General features: G+C 45.6%; 1 protein-coding gene across 3 annotated transcripts in view; it reads right to left on the bottom strand.

Annotated features, from left to right (window-relative positions):
* Nucleotides 1-24,321, bottom strand: part of LOC123992837 (stAR-related lipid transfer protein 13-like) — a 112,200-nt gene that overhangs the window by 19,169 nt on the left and 68,710 nt on the right. For 2 of the 3 annotated variants that reach the window (XM_046294390.1, XM_046294392.1), the window contains one exon: nucleotides 1,205-1,276. In XM_046294390.1, coding sequence (XP_046150346.1) covers nucleotides 1,205-1,276 — 72 coding nt within the window. Of the gene's footprint in view, nucleotides 1-1,204; nucleotides 1,277-21,100; nucleotides 21,479-24,321 lie in introns of those variants that run through there. The other variant, XM_046294391.1, reaches the window with a different exon arrangement.

The following is a 24,321-nucleotide window of genomic DNA, read 5'->3' as shown; positions in this document are numbered from 1 at the left end:
GAGAGGAGAGGACATGAGCTGAGAGGAGAGGACATGAGCTGAGAGGAGAGGACATGAGCGGAGAGGACATGAGCTGAGAGGAGAGGACATGAGCGGAGAGGACATGAGAGGAGAGGACATGAGCGGAGAGGACATGAGAGGAGAGGAGAGGACATGAGCGGAGAGGACATGAGCGGAGAGGACATGAGCGGAGAGGACATGAGAGGAGAGGACATGAGCGGAGAGGAGAGGACATGAGCGGAGAGGACATGAGCGGAGAGGACATGAGCGGAGAGGAGAGGACATGAGAGGAGAGGACATGAGCGGAGAGGACATGAGAGGAGAGGACATGAGCGGAGAGGACATGAGCGGAGAGGACATGAGCGGAGAGGACATGAGCGGAGAGGACATGAGCGGAGAGGACATGAGAGGAGAGGACATGAGAGGAGAGGACATGAGCGGAGAGGACATGAGCGGAGAGGACATGAGAGGAGAGGACATGAGCGGAGGAGAGGACATGAGAGGAGAGGACATGAGAGGAGAGGACATGAGAGGAGAGGAGAGGACATGAGAGGAGAGGACATGAGAGGAGAGGACATGAGAGGAGAGGACATGAGCGGAGAGGAGGACATGAGAGGAGAGGACATGAGAGGAGAGGACATGAGAGGAGAGAGGACATGATGAGCGGAGAGGAGAGGACATGAGCGGAGAGGACATGAGAGGACATGAGCGGAGAGGACATGAGAGGAGAGGACATGAGCGGAGAGGACATGAGCGGAGAGGACATGAGCGGAGAGGAGAGGACATGAGCGGAGAGGACATGAGCGGAGAGGACATGAGAGGAGAGGACATGAGAGGAGAGGACATGAGAGGAGAGGACAGGGGGGGCAGGGCAGTGTAAGAGGAAGACAGACTATGCCAGATAATTCGCTCCTCATAGTTGGTCTATTATGACTTTATTACCTTATTATAATGTGTCTGTTATGATCAAACCATTCTCTCCCACAATAATACATGACTGGAGAGGGGAGCTGACAGTCAAATGTGTGTGTGTGTGTGTGTGTGTGTGTGTGTGTGTGTGTGTGTGTGTGTGTGTGTGTGTGTGTGTGTGTGTGTGTGTGTGTGTGTGTGTGTGTGTGTGTGTGTGTGTGTGTGTGTGTGTGTGTGTGTGTGTGTACCAGTGTTGCATTGTTATGGTGGGTTATTGGCTGATTGAGTTAACTACCTTCAAAGAGCTGAGCGTATTGGGGGAATCCTGCCGCTCGTAGCCAATCACACGCCTCCTTTGCCTCGAGTTCTGAAACAGAAGAAGAAAACATCTCTTGTCAGTCAGAGTAACAGAAATAAACAGTATGTCCAACACAGAGTGGTGGGTAGGGGGTATTCACTGAACAATTGAACTTTTATGCACTCACCATGGATGGTTGTTCTCTTGGAAGAACAAAAAACAGAAGCAGAGTTGAGATTGAAACCATATAGCTGTTAGATAGTATGCAAGATAACCATTTCACTGTACTGAATGTGACAATAAAACATCAACTAGTACTGAGGTCATAAATAGTTGGTCCCTCAGGTAGACCGGCATAAAACCTTATATGACTGTCTGAGGTCTGGTCTCTAAGCTTCTAACTCTCCTAGCTTGGATTATAAGGGCTATAACCTGACCACAGAGTTCTGTGAGGGGCGGCAGAACTACAAGTCAGGATTCACTGCTGGACAGCAGAGGGATCAGGACAGGAAGACATTGGATATACATTTCTAAAACTGCACCTTAAAAGTCATTTCTATCATTTTTATCGTCTCAACACTGCATTATGTTTATCTCAGTTTTACAAAATATTAGACTTGTCAAACCAGAAGAAATCTACAAATCATGCTAAATATAGGTATCGTAGCAAAGCATAGGAAGCAGATCAAACTGTCCTGGACAGACAGTCTCATGTTCTCTTGATACACTATACAAAGGTATGTGGTCACCAATTCAAATGAGTAGATTTGGCCATTTCAGCCACACCTGTTGCTGACAGGTCTATACAATTGAGCACACAGCCATGCAATCTCCATAGACAAACATTGGCAGTAGAATGGCCTTACTGAAGAGCTCAGTGACTCAACATGGCACCGTCATAGGATGCCCCCTTTCCAACAAGTCAGTTGGTGGCAAATTTCTGCCCTGCTAGAGCTGCCCCGGTCACCTGCAAGTGCTGTTATTGTGAAATGTCTAGGAGCAACAAAGGATCAACCGTGAAGTGGTAGGCCACACAAGCTCACAGAACAGGACAGCCGAGTGCTGAAGCGCGTAAAAATCACCTGTCCTCGGTTGCAACACTCACTACAGAGTTCCAAACTGCCTCTGGAAGCAACGTCAGCACAATAACTTTTTGTCAGGAGCTTCATGAAATGGGTTTCCATGGCCGAGCAGCCGCACACAAGCCTAAGATCACCATGCGCAATGCCAAGCATCGGCTGGAGTGGTGTAAAGCTCGCTACCATTGGACTCTTGAGCACTGGAAACATGTTCTCTGGAGTGATGAATCACGCTTCACCATCTGGCAGACCTGACGGACAAATCTGGGTTTGGCGGATGCCAGGAGAGCGCTACCTGTCCGAATGCATAGTGTAAACTGTAAAGTTTGGAGGAGGAGCAATAATAGCCTGAGGCTGTTTTTCATGGTTCGGCCCCTTAGTTCCGTAGCGTTCCAGTGTACGCTACAGCATACAATGACATTCTAGATGATTCAGTGCTTCCAACTTTGTGGCAGCAGTTCGAGGAAGGCCCTTCTTGTTTCAGCATGACAATGTTTAATTTAAGTATCCAGCCAGCCTCCTGACAGAGCAGCTATCCTGTAATAACCCTAACCCTGTCCCCTACAGGTGACCCCTAGTTGTGACCCCTGTTGTGGGGTCATGACCTGACCCTGCTGACACCTGAGGGGTGACGTCCCCTCTCTGGTTCCGAACTCTTGACTCACAGGACAAGAAGCAGACAGACCTCTCACGTCTAACTAACAGAACAGACCCCCCTCTCTCTTCTCTCCTCTCACTCCACCCTCTCCTCACTCACTCTCACTCCTGCCAATCCTCCCCCACTCTCACTTACTCTTGTCACTTCTCTCCTCAACTTACACACACACACACACACACCACTCTCACTATAGAATCGATAGGCTACTATAGCAAACATGGAGAAAGAAGATGACCTAGTAAAATTCAAAAACACTTTCCAATTCTCTCACATCTACTATGAATGAAAATATTCTCACCTACCCGGGACTGGCACTACAGACAGGTCTGTTATAGAAGTCTATTCAGATCCCAAACCTGTCCTCCTCTTCCAATATGATCCCAACTCCACAGTGGAGCTGTTAGCCTAGTGCATTGAAGCAGTATACTCCAGGCAAGTTGGTGTGTAGAAGGACTAGCTAGTGTTAATATCACAGCAGATCAACACAATAGGAACATCCTTCAGCCCATATCCCTCGACAGTCACCTCAACAATATGTCTAGTGTGAATAAAGAGGACAGAGGACCACTCTACTCAAAAGAGGTATCCCAGCATGTCTGTTCCCGCCCGTCTTTGTCTGACGCTCCGTGACGCACTAGTCATTTATCACAGTTCATCCCACCTGGGTCTCCATATAGAACTGTCTGTGACAGAGATAACCTTTCACTGTAACTTCATCTGTCCTGTCTCTACCCCACCTTTCTCCAGACCCCGGCCTGTGGCTATACTGTACCCCACCCCCTCTCTCCAACACAGTGACCATCTTCTCTGTGACTCACCTGTGTTGTGTCTAACCTGTATCAATACAGCGCTGTGTCCACATGTCAGTGACTAGGGACTTTGGTCCATAGACAGACAAGTCTGACCACCAATTGAATAAATATTAGCAGTTCCCAGAGGGAGAGGGTATGCACCAAATGCCACCCTATTCCCTATATTTTAGAGCACTTTTGACCCGAGCTCTATGATTCCATATAGAACTGGTCAGAAGTAGTGCACTATAAAGGGTTTAGGGTACTATTTGGGATGTAGAGAGTGTCCTTGGATGACAACGTCCATGTTTACCTCTACACCCACGTCAGATCCCGGTTTACTCAAACGGCCTCCATAACAGGGTCACATCACAGGTTGAGTCAACATGGTAAATCTTCCATAGATAACTGACACTAACCTGGCCAACTAGATAGTTCTTAGTGGAATTAAGTATCCGCGTGCTCAACTCTATCTCAGTACAAGTCTTTGAGTGCAGTGTTGTAAGGATACATGATAGGAAAGGAAAACCTCCGGTCACTGTCACTAGTCTTAAGATAGCAGCATCAGTGGTTACAGAAGTGAAAGAACTAAGACTTTCCATGAGTTCAGGTCTTCCTCTCTCTTCCGACTAGCCTGTCCTGCCAGTTGTACATTGTATTGAGTACAGTAGAGTTCAGGTCTTCCTCTCTCTTCCGACTAGCCTGTCCTGCCAGTTGTACATTGTATTGAGTACAGTAGAGTTCAGGTCTTCCTCTCTTCAGACTAGCCTGTTCAGTTGTACATTGTATTGAGTACAGTAGAGTTCAGGTCTTCCTCTCTCTTCCGACTAGCCTGTCCTGCCAGTTGTACATTGTATTGAGTACAGTAGAGTTCAGGTCTTCCTCTCTCTTCCGACTAGCCTGTCCTGCCAGTTGTACATTGTATTGAGTACAGTAGAGTTCAGGTCTTCCTCTCTCTTCAGACTAGCCTGTCCTGCCAGTTGTACATTGTATTGAGTACAGTAGAGTTCAGGTCTTCCTCTCTCTTCAGACTAGCCTGTCCTGCCAGTTGTACATTGTATTGAGTACAGTAGAGTTCAGGTCTTCCTCTCTCTTCAGACTAGCCTGTCCTGCCAGTTGTACATTGTATTGAGTACAGTAGAGTTCAGGTCTTCCTCTCTCTTCAGACTAGCCTGTCCTGCCAGTTGTACATTGTATTGAGTAGAGTAGAGTTCAGGTCTTCCTCTCTCTTCAGACTAGCCTGTCCTGCCAGTTGTACATTGTATTGAGTACAGTAGAGCCATATTGTTCTACTGCACCACATGGTGAGAGTGCCTCCATCTCCATTCTCGCCGGAGGTGGGACTGTTGGCAACAGAACAGGGAATACGATCTGGGAATTCCACTGTCCTGTCCTGGGCATTCTGTAACAGAATCTCGAGACATTCTGTTCCAACTGACGTTCCGACGTACCTTCTCCAGGGAGAAAAGGCTGGGCTGCGTCCCAAATGGCACCCTATTCCATGTATTTTGCTCTACTTTTGACCAGGGCCCATCAAAGGTAGTGCACTATACAGGGAATATGGTGCCATTTGGGATGTAACCCAGGTCTGGCAACGAGTCAGGACGGGAACTGCTTGTTACTACACAACCATGGTTGTACAACTGTGTACAGTGTAATGTTGCATCGCAACAATGACATGAAACCCAGCACGGTGGAGGGACAAAGGTCCAAAATGCCACCAGCAGTACGTTTGTTACTAAGGTGAGGGTGTGCTTGTGTGTGGCCGACTAACCTATCCCTACAGGGGATAAGACTTCCTCTCCTTACGCAACATCATTCCCTTTATAGGAACATTCCCTGGCAGTGTCCCAAATGCCAGTCTATTCCCTATATAGTGCACTACTTTCCCTATTGAATATATAGTCCATACAGAGCTTTTTGGGACACAGTCAGTGCAGTAGGAACATTTTGTTATGGAACGAACATCAGATCTACGGGCAGATAGCTAGTGTCCTAAGGGGAAGCGATGGCACACTTGGTCTGTGTGCGTCTGAAGTGGCACCCTATCCCTATAATATAGTGCACTACTTTTGACCAGCGTTCATAGGGATGCAGACTTGGAGAGTGGCTGGTGGAGGGTTGAGCTGAACCTGCTAGTGCAAGCCCTAACCATAACCCTAAGCCTGTCTGGCTGGCTGCCAACAACAAAGCTAACTGGTTAACTGTTAAGTGCGTAGATCAACGCCTATATAACATCATATAAAGAAACATGCTCCTTGTTAAAATAAATACAAATCGCTACACTGGACGTGTCTAAATTCTAAAGAAGTAGAGATAAATTATCCCTATATTAGTCCAATCCTAATTATTACTCCGTAATGATGTAACAAACAGATTGTGGTTTACTCACTGGTTATCTTCATCATACAGTCATTAGGATGTACACATTCCGATACAGTGGTTCTACAGACGTTCTACAGACGTATTAGAGACGTTTCAGAGTTTCTGGGCATCTTTCTCCTCTTCCCACGCAGCAGTAAGTAACGTTAGACTCCCTCCAGTACCACAGCCTGCTGCTCAGAGATACTGATCTCTACTGATCCCTCTCACATCCAAACCTCCCTTCTCTCCCTCTCTCTTCCCATCTACCCCCAAACAGCCATGTGGCCACCCCCTGATATCTCTCCAACTCCACCCCTTTCTGGTGCTCCCCACTCTTCTCCCCTCCTTGTACCCCTCATCCCTCCACTACACCACCTCTTCCCCTCCTCTACCCCCCGGTACCCTCCAACCCAGCTCTGCCCACTACATCTCTTTCAGCACATTTTTTGGCAGAGAACATCATGCCAGGAGCCAAGCAACAGGAGCCGTGTGTACTAATGTCTGTGTGCAATGTGGGACTTTTCTCTCCAAAAATGTAATCCCAATGAAACCTCATCACTACAATCAAACGCTACATGAGAAAGAGTATAGTTTGGATCCGTGGCTTGAGAAGCCTTTACTCATCCCAGACCTTCTATCTTACCCCTCTACCACCTCCTCCCTGTCACATGGCCAGAGAGCTGGACATTGTTTGCTTTAGAGGGGGGAGTAAGTGAGAAGGATGGAATGGGAGGGAGGGAGGGAGGGAGGGAGGGAGGGAGGGAGGGAGGGAGGAGGGAGGGAGGGAGGAGGGAGGGAGGGAGGGAGGGAGGGAGGGGGAGGGAGGGAGGGAGGGAGGGAGGGGAGAGTTTCTTGGAGTCCAGATGTTTTTCCATTAAATCGACAGAAAGGAAAAGCGTGGGCAGCTAAAGTGGGGAAAACCAAAGCATGACATAAAACCATGACATAAACCGTCAACAATCAGCAGCCATGAATCATACTGGCATCCTCAGGCAGCGTCTAACATGGCACGAGAGAAAGAGAAAGAAAGAAAGAAAGAAAGAAAGAAAGAAAGAAAGAAAGAAAGAAAGAAAGAAAGAAAGAAAGAAAGAAAGATTATAGAGAGAGAGAGAGCTGTGGCTATGAAAACACGAGTTTGGTGCACTGCTCCCCTGCTGTCTGACTACCCTGGGGAAGGCATCAGGAGTGGCAGCAGCCTGGTTACAGACAGACTACTGCTGCACACAATGATGATCACACTACCTTACAGTAACAGCCCGAGGCAGACAGACAGACAGGAGGAAACAGTGTGCCACTTCTTGTCAACCACAACCTCACATGTCTCATGTCTGAAACCAGCCAACATTTCCTCCTGTCTCTGTCTAACATTTCCTTGTCTAACAGAGTTCAATTGTGCATGGACAATAGGAAGAGCTAAGTGAGGCTTCAATTATTGTCTATAAAGAGTAGTCTGTAGCCTCAATGGAGAGAGCCTGAGTGACTGGTTGTACTTATGTAGTTGTACTGCACACAGAACCAGGAATAGGCAGTAGTAGGTCCAGTGAGAGCCTAGCAGAGTGCTGGCGAGGCAGTAGATGGATTAATAATATAGCCTAGCCGCAGGTTCTGCCGGTAGCCCTCACCCTCCTCCTGTGTCCCCTCCCACCCGTCCCTATACCCCCCTACCATCTTCCAAGCCCCGGCTTCAGGCTCAGCCCCCAAGTCACTCTACCAGTGTCGTGGGAACAACGTGGGTCTATTTTTCCATTTCAGGTTTTAATTAACCTCCCCCCATGTCTCCATCATGGTCCCCTTGCCACCCTCAGGGCTACATCCTAAGACCTCTCCACCATCACTACACACAATATCCCCCTCATGCCCCCATACCACAGCCCATACAATACCCTCTATCACAACCGTACCAGGAGGTGCCACTGCCACTCACTCGCTAATCTACCCAACACCATGTGTGGCGAGAGAGTGAGTGGGAGTGAGATAGAGAGTCAGTGAGTGAGTGAATGAGTGAGAGATAGTTTGTGAGTGAGTGAATAAGTGAGTGAGTGACAGTGAAAGGGTGTGAGAGAGAGAGAGAAACAGAGAGAGAGCTTATTGATTGGCAGTGTCAACAGCAGGATAACAGGAGGACCTGAGCTACAAATCTGAAGGATGCAGGCTGCTGTTGTTGCCCTGGTCTTGTTCCAAATGGCACCCTATTCCCCAAACTGTTAGAAAAATAATAGCTATCTAGGACTGAAAAGGGTTCTTCATTTATCCCCATAGCAGAACCCTTTGAAGAACCCATTTTGGTAATCCTTTTCAGTCCATGTAAAAACCCTTTCCACATAGGGTTCTTAATGGAACCAAAAAGGATTTTTACCCGGAACCAAAAAGTGTTCTCCTATGGGGACAGCCGAAGAACCCTTTTGGAACCCATTTTTCTAAGCGTGTATATAGTGCAATACTTTTGACCAAAGCCCTATGGACCCTGGGTTAAAAGTAGTGCATTATGTAGGGAATAGGATACCATTTGGGATGCATACCAGGCCCGAAGCCTGCCAACTGGGTCAGAAGTCAGTTTCTCTGAAGGGCCTGTACTGTATGTATGGAGCAGAGTATGTGAGCAGAGTTGAGCTGTCGGAAATCCCGCTCATTGCTCACTTTCCAACCGCTCCTTTAAAAACCACTCCAACCTAACAGGGGCAAAAACAGCCCCACCAAATTCTCTCTAGTCATTAAAATCACAATTCAACCAACACACATCTATTTTCTGACTACCTTGCTCAATTTTTTTTAAATTTGACCTTTATTTAACCAGGCAAGTCAGTTAAGAACACATTCTTATTTTCAATGACGGCCTGGGAACAGTGGGTTAACTGCCTGTTCAGGGGCAGAACGACAGATTTGTACCTTGCCAGCTCGGGGGTTTGAACTCGCAACCTTCTGGTTACTAGTCCAACGCTCTAACCACTAGGCTACGCTGCCGCCTGCTCTATAACGCTCTACCATTTGGTTTTGAAGTATTGAAACCAAACCATATGATGTGAATGAAAAGTTGTTTAATAAACATGAACGGGTAAATGTAAGAAGCGAACATCATTTCAAATAGGCTACATGTCATATTAAACAGCAGGTAAACACTAAATAGGTCAGGAGACAGACATTATTTAGGCTATATGAATACACTTGTTTCAAGGCTATTCTACAAAGAAATATCCCCTCCACACTTGCAGAGCCACATGTTTAACACCCTTTTGGCTGCTCTTGACAGGCTGGGCAGAGATGTTGTATTTATGTTCCTATAGGTAGGATTTTAGGCAAAATAACCAAATCAGTATGGAAAGCTCCTTGACAGTGGCAATATGCCAGGCCTATAGAGTCAAAATCAATTATGGCCTATAGAGTCAAAATCAATTATGGCCTATAGAGTCAAAATCAATTATGGCCTATAGAGTCAAAATCAATTATGGCCTATAGAGTCAAAATCAATTATGGCCTATAGAGTCAAAATCAATTATGGCCTATAGAGTCAAAATCAATTATGGCCTATAGAGTCAAAATCAATTATGGCCTATAGAGTCAAAATCAATTATGGCCTATAGAGTCAAAATCAATTATGGCCTATAGAGTCAAAATCAATTATGGCCTATAGAGTCAAAATCAATTATGGCCTATAGAGTCAAAATCAATTATGGCCTATAGAGTCAAAATCAATTATGGCCTATAGAGTTAAAATCAATTATGGCCTATTGTGTAGATAATAAAACGGAAATGAACGCAACATTTAAGAGATCTGATGTTTAGTTCATAAATACTTTGCTACAACGGAACACTTAGTTATCTATCCACCTCGTTCTTTTCTTTTAGCATGTGCACGTAGTATGTACACCATCATGCTTCAGGATACCTTTCTTTTCAGATTCCACAATGATTATTTAATTATGGACACTGCATCACCTCACTCCCTCTTGTTCTTGGTCCTCATCGTTGTCACATTGATTTAAATACCTGTGTGTTTTATCAGTTTCTTCATGAAAATATTTAGCAAACTCCATGACAGTAGCTAAAGCAAGGGGATATAGCAGTACACAAGTAGATTACAAATGCATGCTGGGCCGGGAATGCCCTGAGCTGGTGAGGTGAGTGCTACTGGAGACCAAATTGGAGCTGGCGAGAAGGCTGACGCTCCAGCCTTTAGGAATCTCACTCCACTCCAGCTTCGCTAACATACTCTGGTATGGAGTTGAAAGAAGAACAGCTGTAGCAACACTGCATTCACCCCGTGGAACAGCTCAGAAGATCACCCAGAAAGACCAGCCTTTCATCACGCAGGATAACAGCTCTTAAACTGACTCTATCTTCCAACATAGTCACCAACCCTTTCACCCAGCACAGGGCAGACCTCCAATGCTGTTTGAACCATAGCTACCTTAGACAACAGTGACACATACTATGTCTCAACTACACAAGACACATACAACAACATACCTGGGCAGTCACTCACACACCTACCACTGTCTACTATGACAACAGCACCAAAACATCCAGTGCCCACAGAGATGTAAAAACCCCTTCTGACTCTGACTTCCCTACATGGCTGCTGCCCCTTTAGTGTAAACCCAGTGAACCTTCTAGAATGATGTTTCCTCAGGGGGCTAAAGACATGGGGTGTTACTTCAAGTTGTTTTCAAAACGCAGACATCACATATGTTCTAAATCAGTGCTGCTACACAGTGAAGACTGGTCCTAATCTTAGAGCTATACCAGGGCTTTCCATTTCTTCAACCACCACTGTGATTTACAGACCTGTCCCTGGCTGAGAGAAGGATGGGGCAGTGGTCTGGCCTCACAGGGTAGTGGTGTTCCTGTCTCCCCACTACTCCTGACAATAGTACTGCCCAGATCTAAACCTCACCCTGACCCACATGAACACATCTATCACGTCCTGGAAGAGAGGCCTGTATCAGGAAACCTCACGGCCCCAGGCAGGGTGAGAAAACACCTCTACAGATCCTGTCCTTCTACACTCTCCACAGCCCCTCACACCTCTGCCCCACTCAGCCAGCAGCTCCAAACAGAACACAAATCAATCCGCCATGCAGTCTAACGAAAGACATACAGTGATCACTCTCAAGCTTTAGCCCCCAGCTCCAGTGTTTCCCCCAACCTCAGCCCCAAACCCCAGCCTGCTCTATAACCCAAGCCCTCAGCTCCAGTCCATCCCCCAACCTCAGCCCCAAACCCCAGCCTGCTCTATAACCCAAGCCCTCAGCTCCAGTCCATCCCCCAACCTCAGCCCCAATCCCCAGCCTGCTCTATAACCCAAGCCCTCAGCTCCAGTCCATCCCCCAACCTCAGCCCCAAACCCCAGCCTGCTCTATAACCCCAGCCCTCAGCTCCAGTCCATCCCCCAACCTCAGCCCCAAACCCCAGCCTGCTCTATAACACCAGCCCTCAGCTCCAGTCCATCCCCCAACCTCAGCCCCAAACCCCAGCCTGCTCTATAACCCAAGCCCTCAGCTCCAGTCCATCCCCTAACCTCAGCCCCAAACCCCAGCCTGCTCTATAACCCCAGCCCTCAGCTCCAGTCCATCCCCCAACCCCAGCCTGCTCTATAACCCCAGCCCTCAGCTCCAGTCCATCCCCCAACCTCAGCCCCAAATTCTACATAAACACTTCCAGGCGCTGGACCAGGACCATTTTCCCACACATGCTAAAGTTGTTTTGACAGCTATCTTGGAGGCCCTTCATGGAGGAGAGAAAAACATCAACTCTGGCTTTTGGAGATTTCCTTTTTCATTTCAACAAGTCTGTCACCCCTCTCAACACACTGTGTACCAACACCACCCCTCTCTGTTCAGGAATCAGAACATATGACGCAAATGGTACCCTATTCCCTATATAGGGCCCATAGGGCTTTGGTCAAAAGTAGTGCACTATGTAGGGAATATGATTCCATTCGGGATGCATCCAGAGCGTAAGTTGTTAGCGTTAAGAGATAATCTTAGTAGTTCAGCATGAGGACATAGAAACACTCCCATACCAGATGACTAAGTTCCAGAATAGTGACATAAGAACTAGCTTCTTAATGACTCAGTAGTTCGTCTCTCAGAGGAACAATAACATCAAACAGCCTTTTTACCTTCTGTTGTTTTTTGTCTACGAGACAAAGAGCAGATTTCTTCAACTGAACATGACAAATCCACAGACCTGTGTGAGGCCAGAGAGATATAGAGTAGAGAGGTGTAATACCTGTGGCAGAGGTACTGTATAGGGCAGGCTGTAGAGAGAGAGAGAGAGAGAGAGAGAGAGAGAGGGGTACCTGTTGGCATTGGTGGGTCTCTGGGTCCAGATACAGGGTGAGGAAATAGATTCCAGGCAGAGAGAGTGAGATGGTCCCCACACCACACCACCACAAGTCTGGCTGTCCTCCTGCTACTGCTGCCACCACTACAACAGCCTTACTGACTGTCTCTCTCTCTCTGTTCTCCCTCTCTCTCCCCTCCTACCTTCCATCCTCAGTCCTGTCTGCTCTGGGATTTATCAGATGCCACTATCCCCCTATCCCTTTCCTCCCCCTCCCTCTCCAGTGCAGTCTGTAACACAGCTGGGTTCTATGTAGTTAGTAACCTTGTCCTCCTGCTAATGGACATGCATGTGCTCCACTTTGACAGCAGCCCTCTGTAAGTCAGTCACCTATTATAAGCAGTGTGTGTGTGTGTGTGTGTGTGTGTGCGCACACAAGGTAATATAATGTTTGTTTCTGGCAATGCTGTTTCCCTGTCATAATGTAAGCCTGTATACTGTAATTCTCCTGTCTTTGATAGCATAGCAAACACTGTCATTTGGTTTTCCATGAGCTGTGTAATACAACTGGAGAAAGATCATCATGAATTACTGACAGACAAACAGACTCTGTTAACTCTGTCCCAGAACCACAGCTATCACACAGACAGGGCTAGGAGGAGACACACACACGCATACACACACACTCCATGTGGTAGTGCAGTTACACATTAATACCAGAGGAGGGCAGCAGAAAGGATGAACCCAGTGACCTGAGGAAACCGAGTGGAACATTGATTACAGGCTACTGAATCACCAGGAGGCACAACCAATAACCGCTCATCTAACATATTATTCCACTCGAATTGCCATGAAAACAACATGTTTATTTTCAAACGCACACACACACACACACGCACGCAAGCGCACACACAAATACAAACACACACTCCAGCTGAGGTTAATGTAAAGATCAACAGAGCTCTGGACTTCACTTTCAACAGACACAATCACAGTCCTCAGTTAATAAATCATCTTAATACAGCCTTATTTCAATAACTGTTACTGAGATATGTGTTAATTATATACATTGTTATTGACTTGATTTGTGCCACTTTGTATTGGGGAATTATTTGAGTATTTCCACTCAGGAATGTGATTGACCTGTTGTTGAGCTGAGCAGTGAGAGTTTTCCAGCCTGGTTCTGTTAATATATGACTTGTGTGTATCGTTACACTGGATATCAGGTATGTAGTCAATCATTAGCCTGCTCTATGACTGGGCTGGTCTGCACATGACAGCTGTCAGGTTAGACACACAGGCTATAGGAGAGGCAGGACTGCTGCTAACTGGGACCAGGGTTATCATTTGGGCCGTAGCCAATGCGTCACAACGCTTTCCCTATAGAAATAGATAAGAAGTCCTGGTCTGCCAGCATCAGGGTCGTGTTGAGTAGAGCACAACGTAGGCTCTGTCACAGGCATTCACGTCACCTTGGAAACCTGAGGAGCCCAAGGCTAGGCACATCAGCATCAGAGGCAGCACCATGATCCAATATAGTCATGAGATCTGAATGTGACATCTGCATACCAGTGATGTGGTCATACAGATTTACAGTCTGTGTCGTCACTAAGCAGCATGGAACATGATCCTCCCTGTGGGACAAAGACACTCTGAGGATCACGTGTTTAAAAGTTTTCCATGGTGATGGTCACTTAAATAGGTCCTCAGGGAATTTCCCATGAAACAGAACACATCTATTCTGTACCATGACTACATACGGGAGTACGGGAGTATTAGACCATGTGTACATGATCGAGCATTTCATCATGACTCTGGACCTCTGGGTAAACGTGGAGATGAAATAGGCTACTTCCTGCTAAGGTATCATTAATATGATCAACATGGCTGTATTGTACTGGGGCTCATCGGGGTGTCTAGCAGGCCGGGATCCTATGATACCTAATAACCCAAGTCATATAGCTACTGTACACAACCACCAAGTCATGTAATGTACACAATAACCTTGCACCTTCAGTCCACACTGCTAGTGTGGACTGCTAGTGTGTCTGTCTCCTCCTCCTGAGGAGACAGACAGATTCACTCCAGGATATTACAATACAGCTGCCAGGCTGTAACTCCTACCAGTAGGTCAGGTGCCAACAGTGTCCTGAGCCCTGAGACAGAGAGCTAATGGTCTTCACAGAGAGAGAATGGAGCCCCTGGATGCAACAAGAGATTCACAGGGGGGGGTCAGATGGCTGTTATGAAGGGTCACTAGAGGGTCAGGCTCGAGGGTCTGCTCGGAGGTCAGACTGAACAGGAAGACCCGTACCAAACATAGATCCCTCAGTGAAGCGAGCCAGCCTTTCGTCATGGTTTAGTGTTCTACCACAGTAAAGCACCATTTCAGCCAGTCTTTAAAACCCAGGCAGCCATCTGCAGTATATCACCACTACAGATACAGGAGCAGGTATAGATATAGACATACAGTAGGTAGAGATTTAAAGAGATAGAAATATGCAGACAGTTTTTCAGGAATTTAGTCTTGATTAACACACCAGGTCCAAAGCCCCAATGTCCACTACTCCAGACATTATCAACGCTAGAGATCTAACAATGACTGTTGCATTAGCTCTGACCGAGCAGTTGACCAATCTTCTGGCTTCCTCTCTGCTCTGTGGAGACAGATTATTTTAGAATGGGTTTGCCAGGAGAACAACCTCCAAGCAACTTGGAGTTAGTATGAAAATAACTTTGGGTGTTAGGCTGAGGAATTTAGCAAGGAATTCAAGTAAGCAAATCAAGAATCTAGCAGGAAATGTCCCTCCATGATGGCATGAAAAGGTCATTGACTGTGGACAGTGGGTGTAGTGTGTACTGGCAGAGGGGGGGAAAGGGGCGGACAAGCACGTGTGTGAGGGTCTGTGTGTGAGTACAGGGGAATTGGACACAGAGGTCCTATATAGTTACATTTGGGTGTGAAGTGTTGGGTATTTCCACTGCCTTAGTAGCAGAAGCAGTAGATACAGGGAGAGATGCAGTCAGTCTGCTGTACAGATCTAGAGAGACAGAGTTGGGCTGCTGTAATATTGACAGGAGAGAGACACATTCCTCTAGAATAGAACCCAGGCCTCTTCCCTCATGCACATAGGCTGAGTTCCAAAACCTTCATCCTCACATCCTGCTGGAAAGAACCTGGCTTCATCCTCATTCCCTGCTGCAGTGAGGCTGGCCTCATCCTCATTCCCTGCTGCAGTGAGGCTGGCTTCATCCTCATTCCCTGCTGCAGAGAGACTGGCCTCATCCTCATTCCCTGCTGCAGTGAGGCTGGCCTCATCCTCATTCCCTGCTGCAGTGAGGCTGGCCTCATCCTCATTCCCTGCTGCAGTGAGGCTGGCCTCATCCTCATTCCCTGCTGCAGTGAGGCTGGCCTCATCCTCATTCCCTGCTGCAGTGAGGCTGACCTAATCCTCATACCCTGCTGCAGAGTCAAAGACTGGATAATTCCTTCACTCTGTAGGGCAGGAAAAACCTGATAGATATTGGACTACAGTCACTGCTCTATAGGCCTACTCTGCCAAACATTTATATAATGCATAATGGATTTGGGAATGCCGTAGACTGTAGCAACTCACTTGTATGGTATGGCTACAGCAGTTGAATAGGACCCACACACACTCCCACACATCCGTAGCTGGAGTGTCACTGCAATGCCATCAGATGGGAAGCATGACTAAGATCGCTGGACATGCTTCCCTGGAATTTGGGGTGAAATTATACAAACTCCCAGTAGCTCCCCGTCACTCCCTCCCACAGTCTGTTATACTACCCGTCTCCATGGCCGGGTAACCCCCAGACCTGGTTTCAAATAATATTTGCAATGTTTTCAATACTTTTAGCGTTTGTTCTAGCCTATATGATAACCTGCAAACCTTGTCTTTCTGCATTATTGGTCCATTAAGCCAGGTAAGCTCAATCAAGCACAGATGAAGTATTTAAAATGATTCAAATAGTATTTGAACCCAGATGTGATAGCACAATCCCTCCCTCTCCTCGCCTGCTATGTCAATGGAGCTGGTCAGCTGGAGACAGGCCACAACAGGGCATGGAGAAGGTCAGTTCACTGGACAGACTCTAACACCACTGTCTGTGACAAAAAGGTCAGTGCATTCATAGTACCCCCAAAGAATCATCTCCATTGAAACAGCGTTTTAGTCCATGACTACGCTAAATCCATGTCCAGGAAACCAGCCCTATATGTTTGTAATGTGTGTTATGTAAAGCCCGTGACATCTCGATGGATCAATAAAGTTCAATGAAATTCCATTCTGGGGACAAAGTCAGACCATTATGATGTACCGTGGGGACCGGAATTATATGATCCCTTGATAATGATGAGCAAAAAAACTGTATTTTTTTAATACAAATAATGGGGGGGGCATATGTTTTATTGTCACATACACTGGATAGGTAGGTGCAGTGAAATGTGTTGTTTTACAGGGTCGGCCAAAGTAGTACGGCGCCTTGCTCAAGGGCACATCAATAGATTTTTCACCTTGTCGACTCGGGTATTCGACCTCAATTCCTGGACCAATGTTGTAACCGCCAGGCTACCTGCCGCCCACACTGCCTGGAGTTTGATAAAAGGCATTGGCACTTGGATCAGAACCGGTGCTGTGGTCAGATAACATGAAAATAGAGCTCTTTGGCCACACTAGTTGTGGGTTTGGCGTTGCAAAACAGAATCATATGCAGAAAAGTACCTCATACCTACAGTAAAATAGGGTGGTTGATTTTGATGTTACGGGGTCATTTTGCTTCCACTGGTTTTGGGGCCCTTGTCAAGGTCAACTGCATCATGAATTTTACCAAGTGGATCTTCCAGCATGTCAATAACCCCAAGCTCTAATCAAAATCCACAAAGAAATGGTTAATTGACCACAAAATGTACATTTTGCTATGGCCATCTCAGTCCCCAGACTTGAACCCGATTGAAAACGTATGGCTTTAATTGGAGAGGCCAGTCCATAAGAAGGATGAAGGATTTCAAGGATCTGGAAAGATTCTGTATGGAGAAATGGTCTAGGATCCCTCCCAATGTGTTCTCCAATCTCATAAAACATTAGAGAAAAAGGCTCAGCGTCGTTATCCTCACAAGGGGAGGATGCTGGAGTATTGACAACAGGGGTGCCGATCATTTTGACCCATATCTTGAGATTCTTTTGTATTACTTTCTCTGAGCAATTGTATTAGTACAAAATAATATCATTTTCCATATTTTTTTCATGCTGATATTGTATTGGTTTTATTCATTTTATACATGCCTTACAAGTGAATAATAATGTGTGAAGTTTACAAAGGACAAAGCAAATATTATGTTTCTAGGGTTGGCAATCTCTATTCTTAACCCTAAGCCTAAGAATATGATTCCACAAAGTAAATGCCTTCTCCTACATGTTGAATTAAGATACAATAGGTGTTCATAGCAGGAACAAAACGGTTATCTTCTCAACAGAGAGAACCTTTAAGATCCTTTCCATGACCGTGACAGCCATGAGTCATATAATGATTAGACTTGTGTTGACAAAAAGAAAAGTTACATCCAATACGACAACATACCATACTTTCTGCTATCATCGTCTCTGACCTAAATGGCTGACACACACCAGACAGCTTTGATCTGAGCAGTCAGACCCAGACACATGATTCTACAGGCCTCGATCATCACGATACCTCCACATGAAACAGAGTCGAAACATACCTCCACAGAACCACACAGTCTAGCTGCAGCAATCAGTCAAACAACAATAACTCCAGTGTCTCGCCTCTCTATCTCTCGATCTGTCTGTCGGTCCACAGAAACAGCTAAACATGAATCCACTGGCTCCTCTGAGACGTTAGAGGCCAGCTGCCTATGTCACGCTGAGAATACAGGCAGTGTATATTCTGACTCCTGCCAGGGACAGTGACTAAATGAGGACTAAACTCTTCCTGAGGCTTTACTGCTGACTGATGGAGAGTTCTCTGCTCTACTCTGAGGTGAAATGTGTCCAAGCTTCGATCCAGTTTCTGGGCCCACAGCCTGCCTTTCACACCTGCAGGGGGAGGAGGAGGGGAGACCAGCCTATATCACCTCTGTTGTAATGCATGCCCCCTCTCCCAAACATGCTCCACCCCCAGGTAAGCCATCCACAGCACTCTGGGGAAAAGACAAAAGACACAGGGAGGAACAGGGAAGGACTGCAAGCTCCTCTCCTCTCAGGTCAAACTCTCTCTGTGGACTCATGTTGGACATAATAGAACCCTAATGACAGACCTGAAGGCAGGGCCAGGCCAGGGAACACACACACACACACACAGTTGACTAATCCTGTGAGCAGATAACAGCAGCAGAGTAATGAAGGCTGAAGGTCAAGTCAGTCATTGTTTGACCATAAACTCATTCATATTGCTTACTGTGCTGGCTATCGCCAGGGACATTATCTTCTACGCACATATATCGTATTGCTTAATCAGTTTGTTAGTTCCTCTATTGTATTGCTACAGTGCCTTCAGAAATTATTTATAAGCCTTGACTTATTCCACATTTTGTTATAGCACAAATTCAAAATGGATTCAAGAGTTTTTTTTATTTCTCACTCACTTACACATACCTCCATTATGAAAAGTGAAAACATGTTTTTCAAAATGTTTGCAAATGTATTGAACATGAGCTACAGAACTATCTAATTTACATAAGTATTCACACCCCTGAGTCAATACATGTTAGACAATCACCTTTGGCAGCGAGAATCAATCAATCAAATGTATTTATAAAGCCCTTGTTCCATCAGCTGATGTCACAAAGTGCTGTACAGAAACCCAGCCTAAAACCCCAAACAGCAAGCAATGCAGGTGTATGAGCACGAACAGCTGTGAGTCTTTCTGGGTATGTCGCTAAGAACCTGGATTGTACAGTATTTGTACATTATTCTTTAAAGAATTCTTCAAGCTCTGTCAAGTTGGTTGTTGATCATTGCTAAAAAGTCATTTTCAAGTCTTGCCATATATTTTCAAGCCGACTGAAGTCAAAACTGTGACTAGGCCTCTGAGGAACATTCAATGTCATCTTGGTAGGCAACTCCATATTTGGACTTGTGATTTAGGTTATTGTCCTGCTGAAAGGTGAATTTGTCTCCCAGTGTCTGTTGGAAAGCAAACTGAACCAGGTTTTCCTCTAGGATTTTGCCTTTGCTTAGCCCTATTCCATTGATTTTTATCCTAAACAACTCCCTAGTCCTTGCCGATGACAAGCATACCCATAACATGATGCACCCCCCACCATGCTTGAAAATATGAAGAGTGGTACTCAGTGATGTGTTTTGTTGGATTTGCCACAAACATAACAACATTGTTAATCCAGTCCCCACTGGCCTCATGGTGAAATCCCTGAGTGGTTTCCTTCCTCTCTGGCAAATGAGTTAGGAAGGACGCTTGTATCTTTGAAGTTAATGGGTGTATTGATACAACATTCAAAGTGTAACTAATAACTTCACCATGCTTATTCAATGACTGTTTTTTTTTACATCTACCATAGGTGCCCTTCTTTGCGAGGAATTGGAAAACCTCCCTGGTCTTTGTGGTTGAATCTCTGTTTGAAATTCACTGCTTGACTGAGGGACGTTACAGATAATTGTATGTGTGGGGTACAGAGATGAGGTGGTCATTCAAAAATCATGTTAAACACTATTATTGCACACAGAGTCCATGCAACTTATTATGTCACTTGTTAAGCAGATTTTTACTCCTGAACTTATTTAGGCTTGCCATAACAATGGGGTTGAATAAGTATTGACTCAATACATTTCAGCTTTAAATGTTTAATTAATTTGTAAACATTTCTAAAAACATAATTCTACTTTGACATTATTGGGTATTGTGTGTAGGCCAGTGACACAAAATCTACATTTAATCTATTTTAAATGCAGGCTATTAAACAACAAAATGTGGAACAAGTCAAGTGGTGTGAATACTTTCTGAAGGTACTGCAAGGTCAGCTATCAGGGTTCAGGTGGGGCTGATAAGGAATAGCGTGTCATGCTCCCAACACACTGCACTTCCTGTGCTGTTGCCTTAACTTGCGTATCTTATTTAGGATCAATACAACAACACAGCTACCACACCAAATGACACATTATGTCTTACATACCTAGGGAATTGTGCACATAATCACCCCTCTGGTATGTAGGAACACTGGTGTGCTAGTTTAGAACAACAATATTAATATATTATTTACACAGCTTGCTAAATGTGTTATTACGTTAAGCAACACTAGAGTTACTTCCTGGCTGACAGAGTACAGCACCTTGCCATGTCCTTACAGACTGACAGACACTAGCTAGCGCTCATGTCCTCACACACACTAGCAGAGCAGGCTGCTGCTAGATCAAGCTATAGGCTGATTAGATAACCATGACAGACTATGGCTCTCTGTCGCTGAACTTCACAGAGGAACAAGGAACTATCTGATTGTCCTTCACAATGTCTGTCTACACCAGCCTTCATATGGTCAACATCCACCATCATAATACTATGAGTGTCCAGAAGTTCTCATACTTAGAGTTTCCACCACCACTCCTACTACAGTATCTCCTCAACTAGCTCTAGTCCTGGGTGTTATGTGCTGTTTGCTGAAGCTTAAGGCTGTCAGCAAACAGTACACAACACCCTGAACCAGAGCTATCATTCCTCCTCCTACCTCCAGCTATCCTCCGGAGTAGCTGTTGCCGGGCAATGATGCGTCCCAGGCGGTATCCGGAGCGACGGCGGTGGTGGTCCATCCTTAGATAGATATCCTGGCTCTCTTGGGTCATACTGCCCAGACAGTCCTGGCTGTCCTGACTCATACTGCTACCCAGAGACTCACTGCCTGGCCCCTGGGGCTCAGAGTCTCTGTCAGACAGATCCCTGTACATGACTACTACTACAGCACTGGCACTGCTAGACTGACTGACACACACACTACACTGGACCCTGACCGATAAACACACTCTCTCAGACAGGATCCAGCAGCAGAAGGCTTCACATCCAGGCGCTAGCAGCCCAGTATGATCTGAAAGGCTGGGGCTCAGAAGGAGAGCTGAGAGGCTAGAGGGGAGGGAGGAGGAGTGCCAGCACAACACTACACCTCTCCAGGTCAGGTGACCGGACAGCAGCCAGTGGCAGATCAGTACTTGGAGTACTGCCCACCTTGCTGAGCTCTATCCAGTGTCTGTCTGTGTGAGAGAGGGAAAGGAACCGACTGAACGCCTGAAAGCTGGTCTTGAGGGAAATATAAATACCAGAAGAATGCCTGTGAACTGAGTAAGCACAGAGAGGAGGGAGGCAGGAGGACAAGACAGAGAGGAGGAAATGGGAGGGCTTAGAAAAACAGTATTGCTAGGACCCGCCCTGCCCAAAACAATCCTACGCTGTGGAGAGTGGACCTGCACACAGGTGCCAAGTTTAGTCAGGATAAGGGAGTCTCTTTGCCATGCTGAGTAGACAGAGGAAAATGAATGAAGAGAGTGAAGAGAAGGAGAGAGATGAACGAGAGGGAGAATGCTAATATCTTCTCCCCACCCCCACCATTCCACAACAACCCCCTCTCCACCCCCAGGCCCCTTCCCACGCCCATACTCCAACACCACTCCCCGCCCGTCTCCCACAGTGGGGGTCAACAGGACAGGAAGCCTGTGGCACCTTGTGAAGAAGAAACCATTGAGCCTAAACACCTGGATTATAATGAATCTCAACTCTACACTGGTTAATACAGACCCGAATAAGGTGGTTACTGGTACTGGTTAATACAATACAAAGCCAACACCTCATTTGGCCGCCTTTCGTTCCAGTTCTCTGCTGCCTGTGACTGGAACGAATTGCAAAAATCGCTGAAGTTGGAGACTTTTATCTCCCTCACCAACTTCAAACATCTGCTATCTGAGCAGCTAACCGATCGCTGCAGCTGTACATAGTCTATCGGTAAATAGCCCACCCATTTTTACCTACCTCATCCCCATACTGTTTTTATTTATTTACTTTTCTGCTCTTTTGCACACCAATATCTAATATACCATATATACCATATATATATATCATTTATCACTCCAGTGTTAATCTGCAAAATTGTAATTATTCGCCTACCTCATGCCTTTTGCACACAATGTATATAGACTCCCCTTTTTTTCCCACTGTGTTATTGACTTGTTAATTGTTTACTCCATGTGTAACTCTGTGTTGTCTGTTCACACTGCTATGCTTTATCTTGGCCAGGTCGCAGTTGCAAATGAGAACTTGTTCTCAACTAACCTACCTGGTTAAATAAAGGTGAAATAAAAAATATATAAAAAGACCCTAATAAGGTGAGGTTGAGGTTACTGGTTAATACAGACCCTAATAAGGTGGTTACTGGTTAATACAGACCCTAATAAGGTGGTTACTGGTTAATACAGACCCGAATAAGGTGGTTACTGGTACTGGTTAATACAGACCCTAATAAGGTGGTTACTGGTTAATACAGACCCTAATAAGGTGGTTACTGGTTAATACAGACCCTAATAAGGTGGTTACTGGTTAATACAGACCCTAATAAGGTGGTTACTGGTACTGGTTAATACAGACCCGAATAAGGTGGTTACTGGTTACTGCTATTGGTTAATACAGACCCTAATAAGGTGGTTACTGGTACTGGTTAATACAGACCCTAATAAGGTGGTTACTGGTTAATACAGACCCTAATAAGGTGGTTACTGGTACTGGATAATACAATACAAAGCCAACACCTCATTTGGCCGCCTTTCGTTCCAGTTCTCTGCTGCCTGTGACTGGAACGAATTGCAAAAATCGCTGAAGTTGGAGACTTTTATCTCCCTCACCAACTTCAAACATCTGCTATCTGAGCAGCTAACCGATCGCTGCAGCTGTACATAGTCTATCGGTAAATAGCCCACCCATTTTTACCTACCTCATCCCCATACTGTTTTTATTTATTTACTTTTCTGCTCTTTTGCACACCAATATCTAATATACCATATATACCATATATATATATCATTTATCACTCCAGTGTTAATCTGCAAAATTGTAATTATTCGCCTACCTCATGCCTTTTGCACACAATGTATATAGACTCCCCTTTTTTTCCCACTGTGTTATTGACTTGTTAATTGTTTACTCCATGTGTAACTCTGTGTTGTCTGTTCACACTGCTATGCTTTATCTTGGCCAGGTCGCAGTTGCAAATGAGAACTTGTTCTCAACTAACCTACCTGGTTAAATAAAGGTGAAATAAAAAATATATAAAAAGACCCTAATAAGGTGAGGTTGAGGTTACTGGTTAATACAGACCCTAATAAGGTGGTTACTGGTTAATACAGACCCTAATAAGGTGGTTACTGGTTAATACAGACCCTAATAAGGTGGTTACTGGTTAATACAGACCCTAATAAGGTGGTTACTGGTACTGGTTAATACAGACCCGAATAAGGTGGTTACTGGTTACTGCTATTGGTTAATACAGACCCTAATAAGGTGGTTACTGGTACTGGTTAATACAGACCCTAATAAGGTGGTTACTGGTTAATACAGACCCTAATAAGGTGGTTACTGGTTAATACAGACCCGAATAAGGTGGTTACTGGTACTGGTTAATACAGACCCGAATAAGGTGGTTACTGGTTACTGCTATTGGTTAATACAGACCCTAATAAGGTGGTTACTGGTGGTTTACAGACTAATAAGGTGGTTACTGGTTAATACAGACCCTAATAAGGTGGTTACTGGTTAATACAGACCCTAATAAGGTGGTTACTGGTACTGGTTAATACAGACCCGAATAAGGTGGTTACTGGTTACTGCTATTGGTTAATACAGACCCTAATAAGGTGGTTACTGGTACTGGTTAATACAGACCCTAATAAGGTGGTTACTGGTTACTGCTAT

Source organism: Oncorhynchus gorbuscha, linkage group LG13 (genome assembly GCF_021184085.1).
Source record: "Oncorhynchus gorbuscha isolate QuinsamMale2020 ecotype Even-year linkage group LG13, OgorEven_v1.0, whole genome shotgun sequence".
Taxonomy (NCBI): domain Eukaryota; kingdom Metazoa; phylum Chordata; class Actinopteri; order Salmoniformes; family Salmonidae; genus Oncorhynchus; species Oncorhynchus gorbuscha.
Note: the sequence above shows the minus strand (reverse complement) of the source record. Positions and strands in the feature narration are given on the sequence as shown.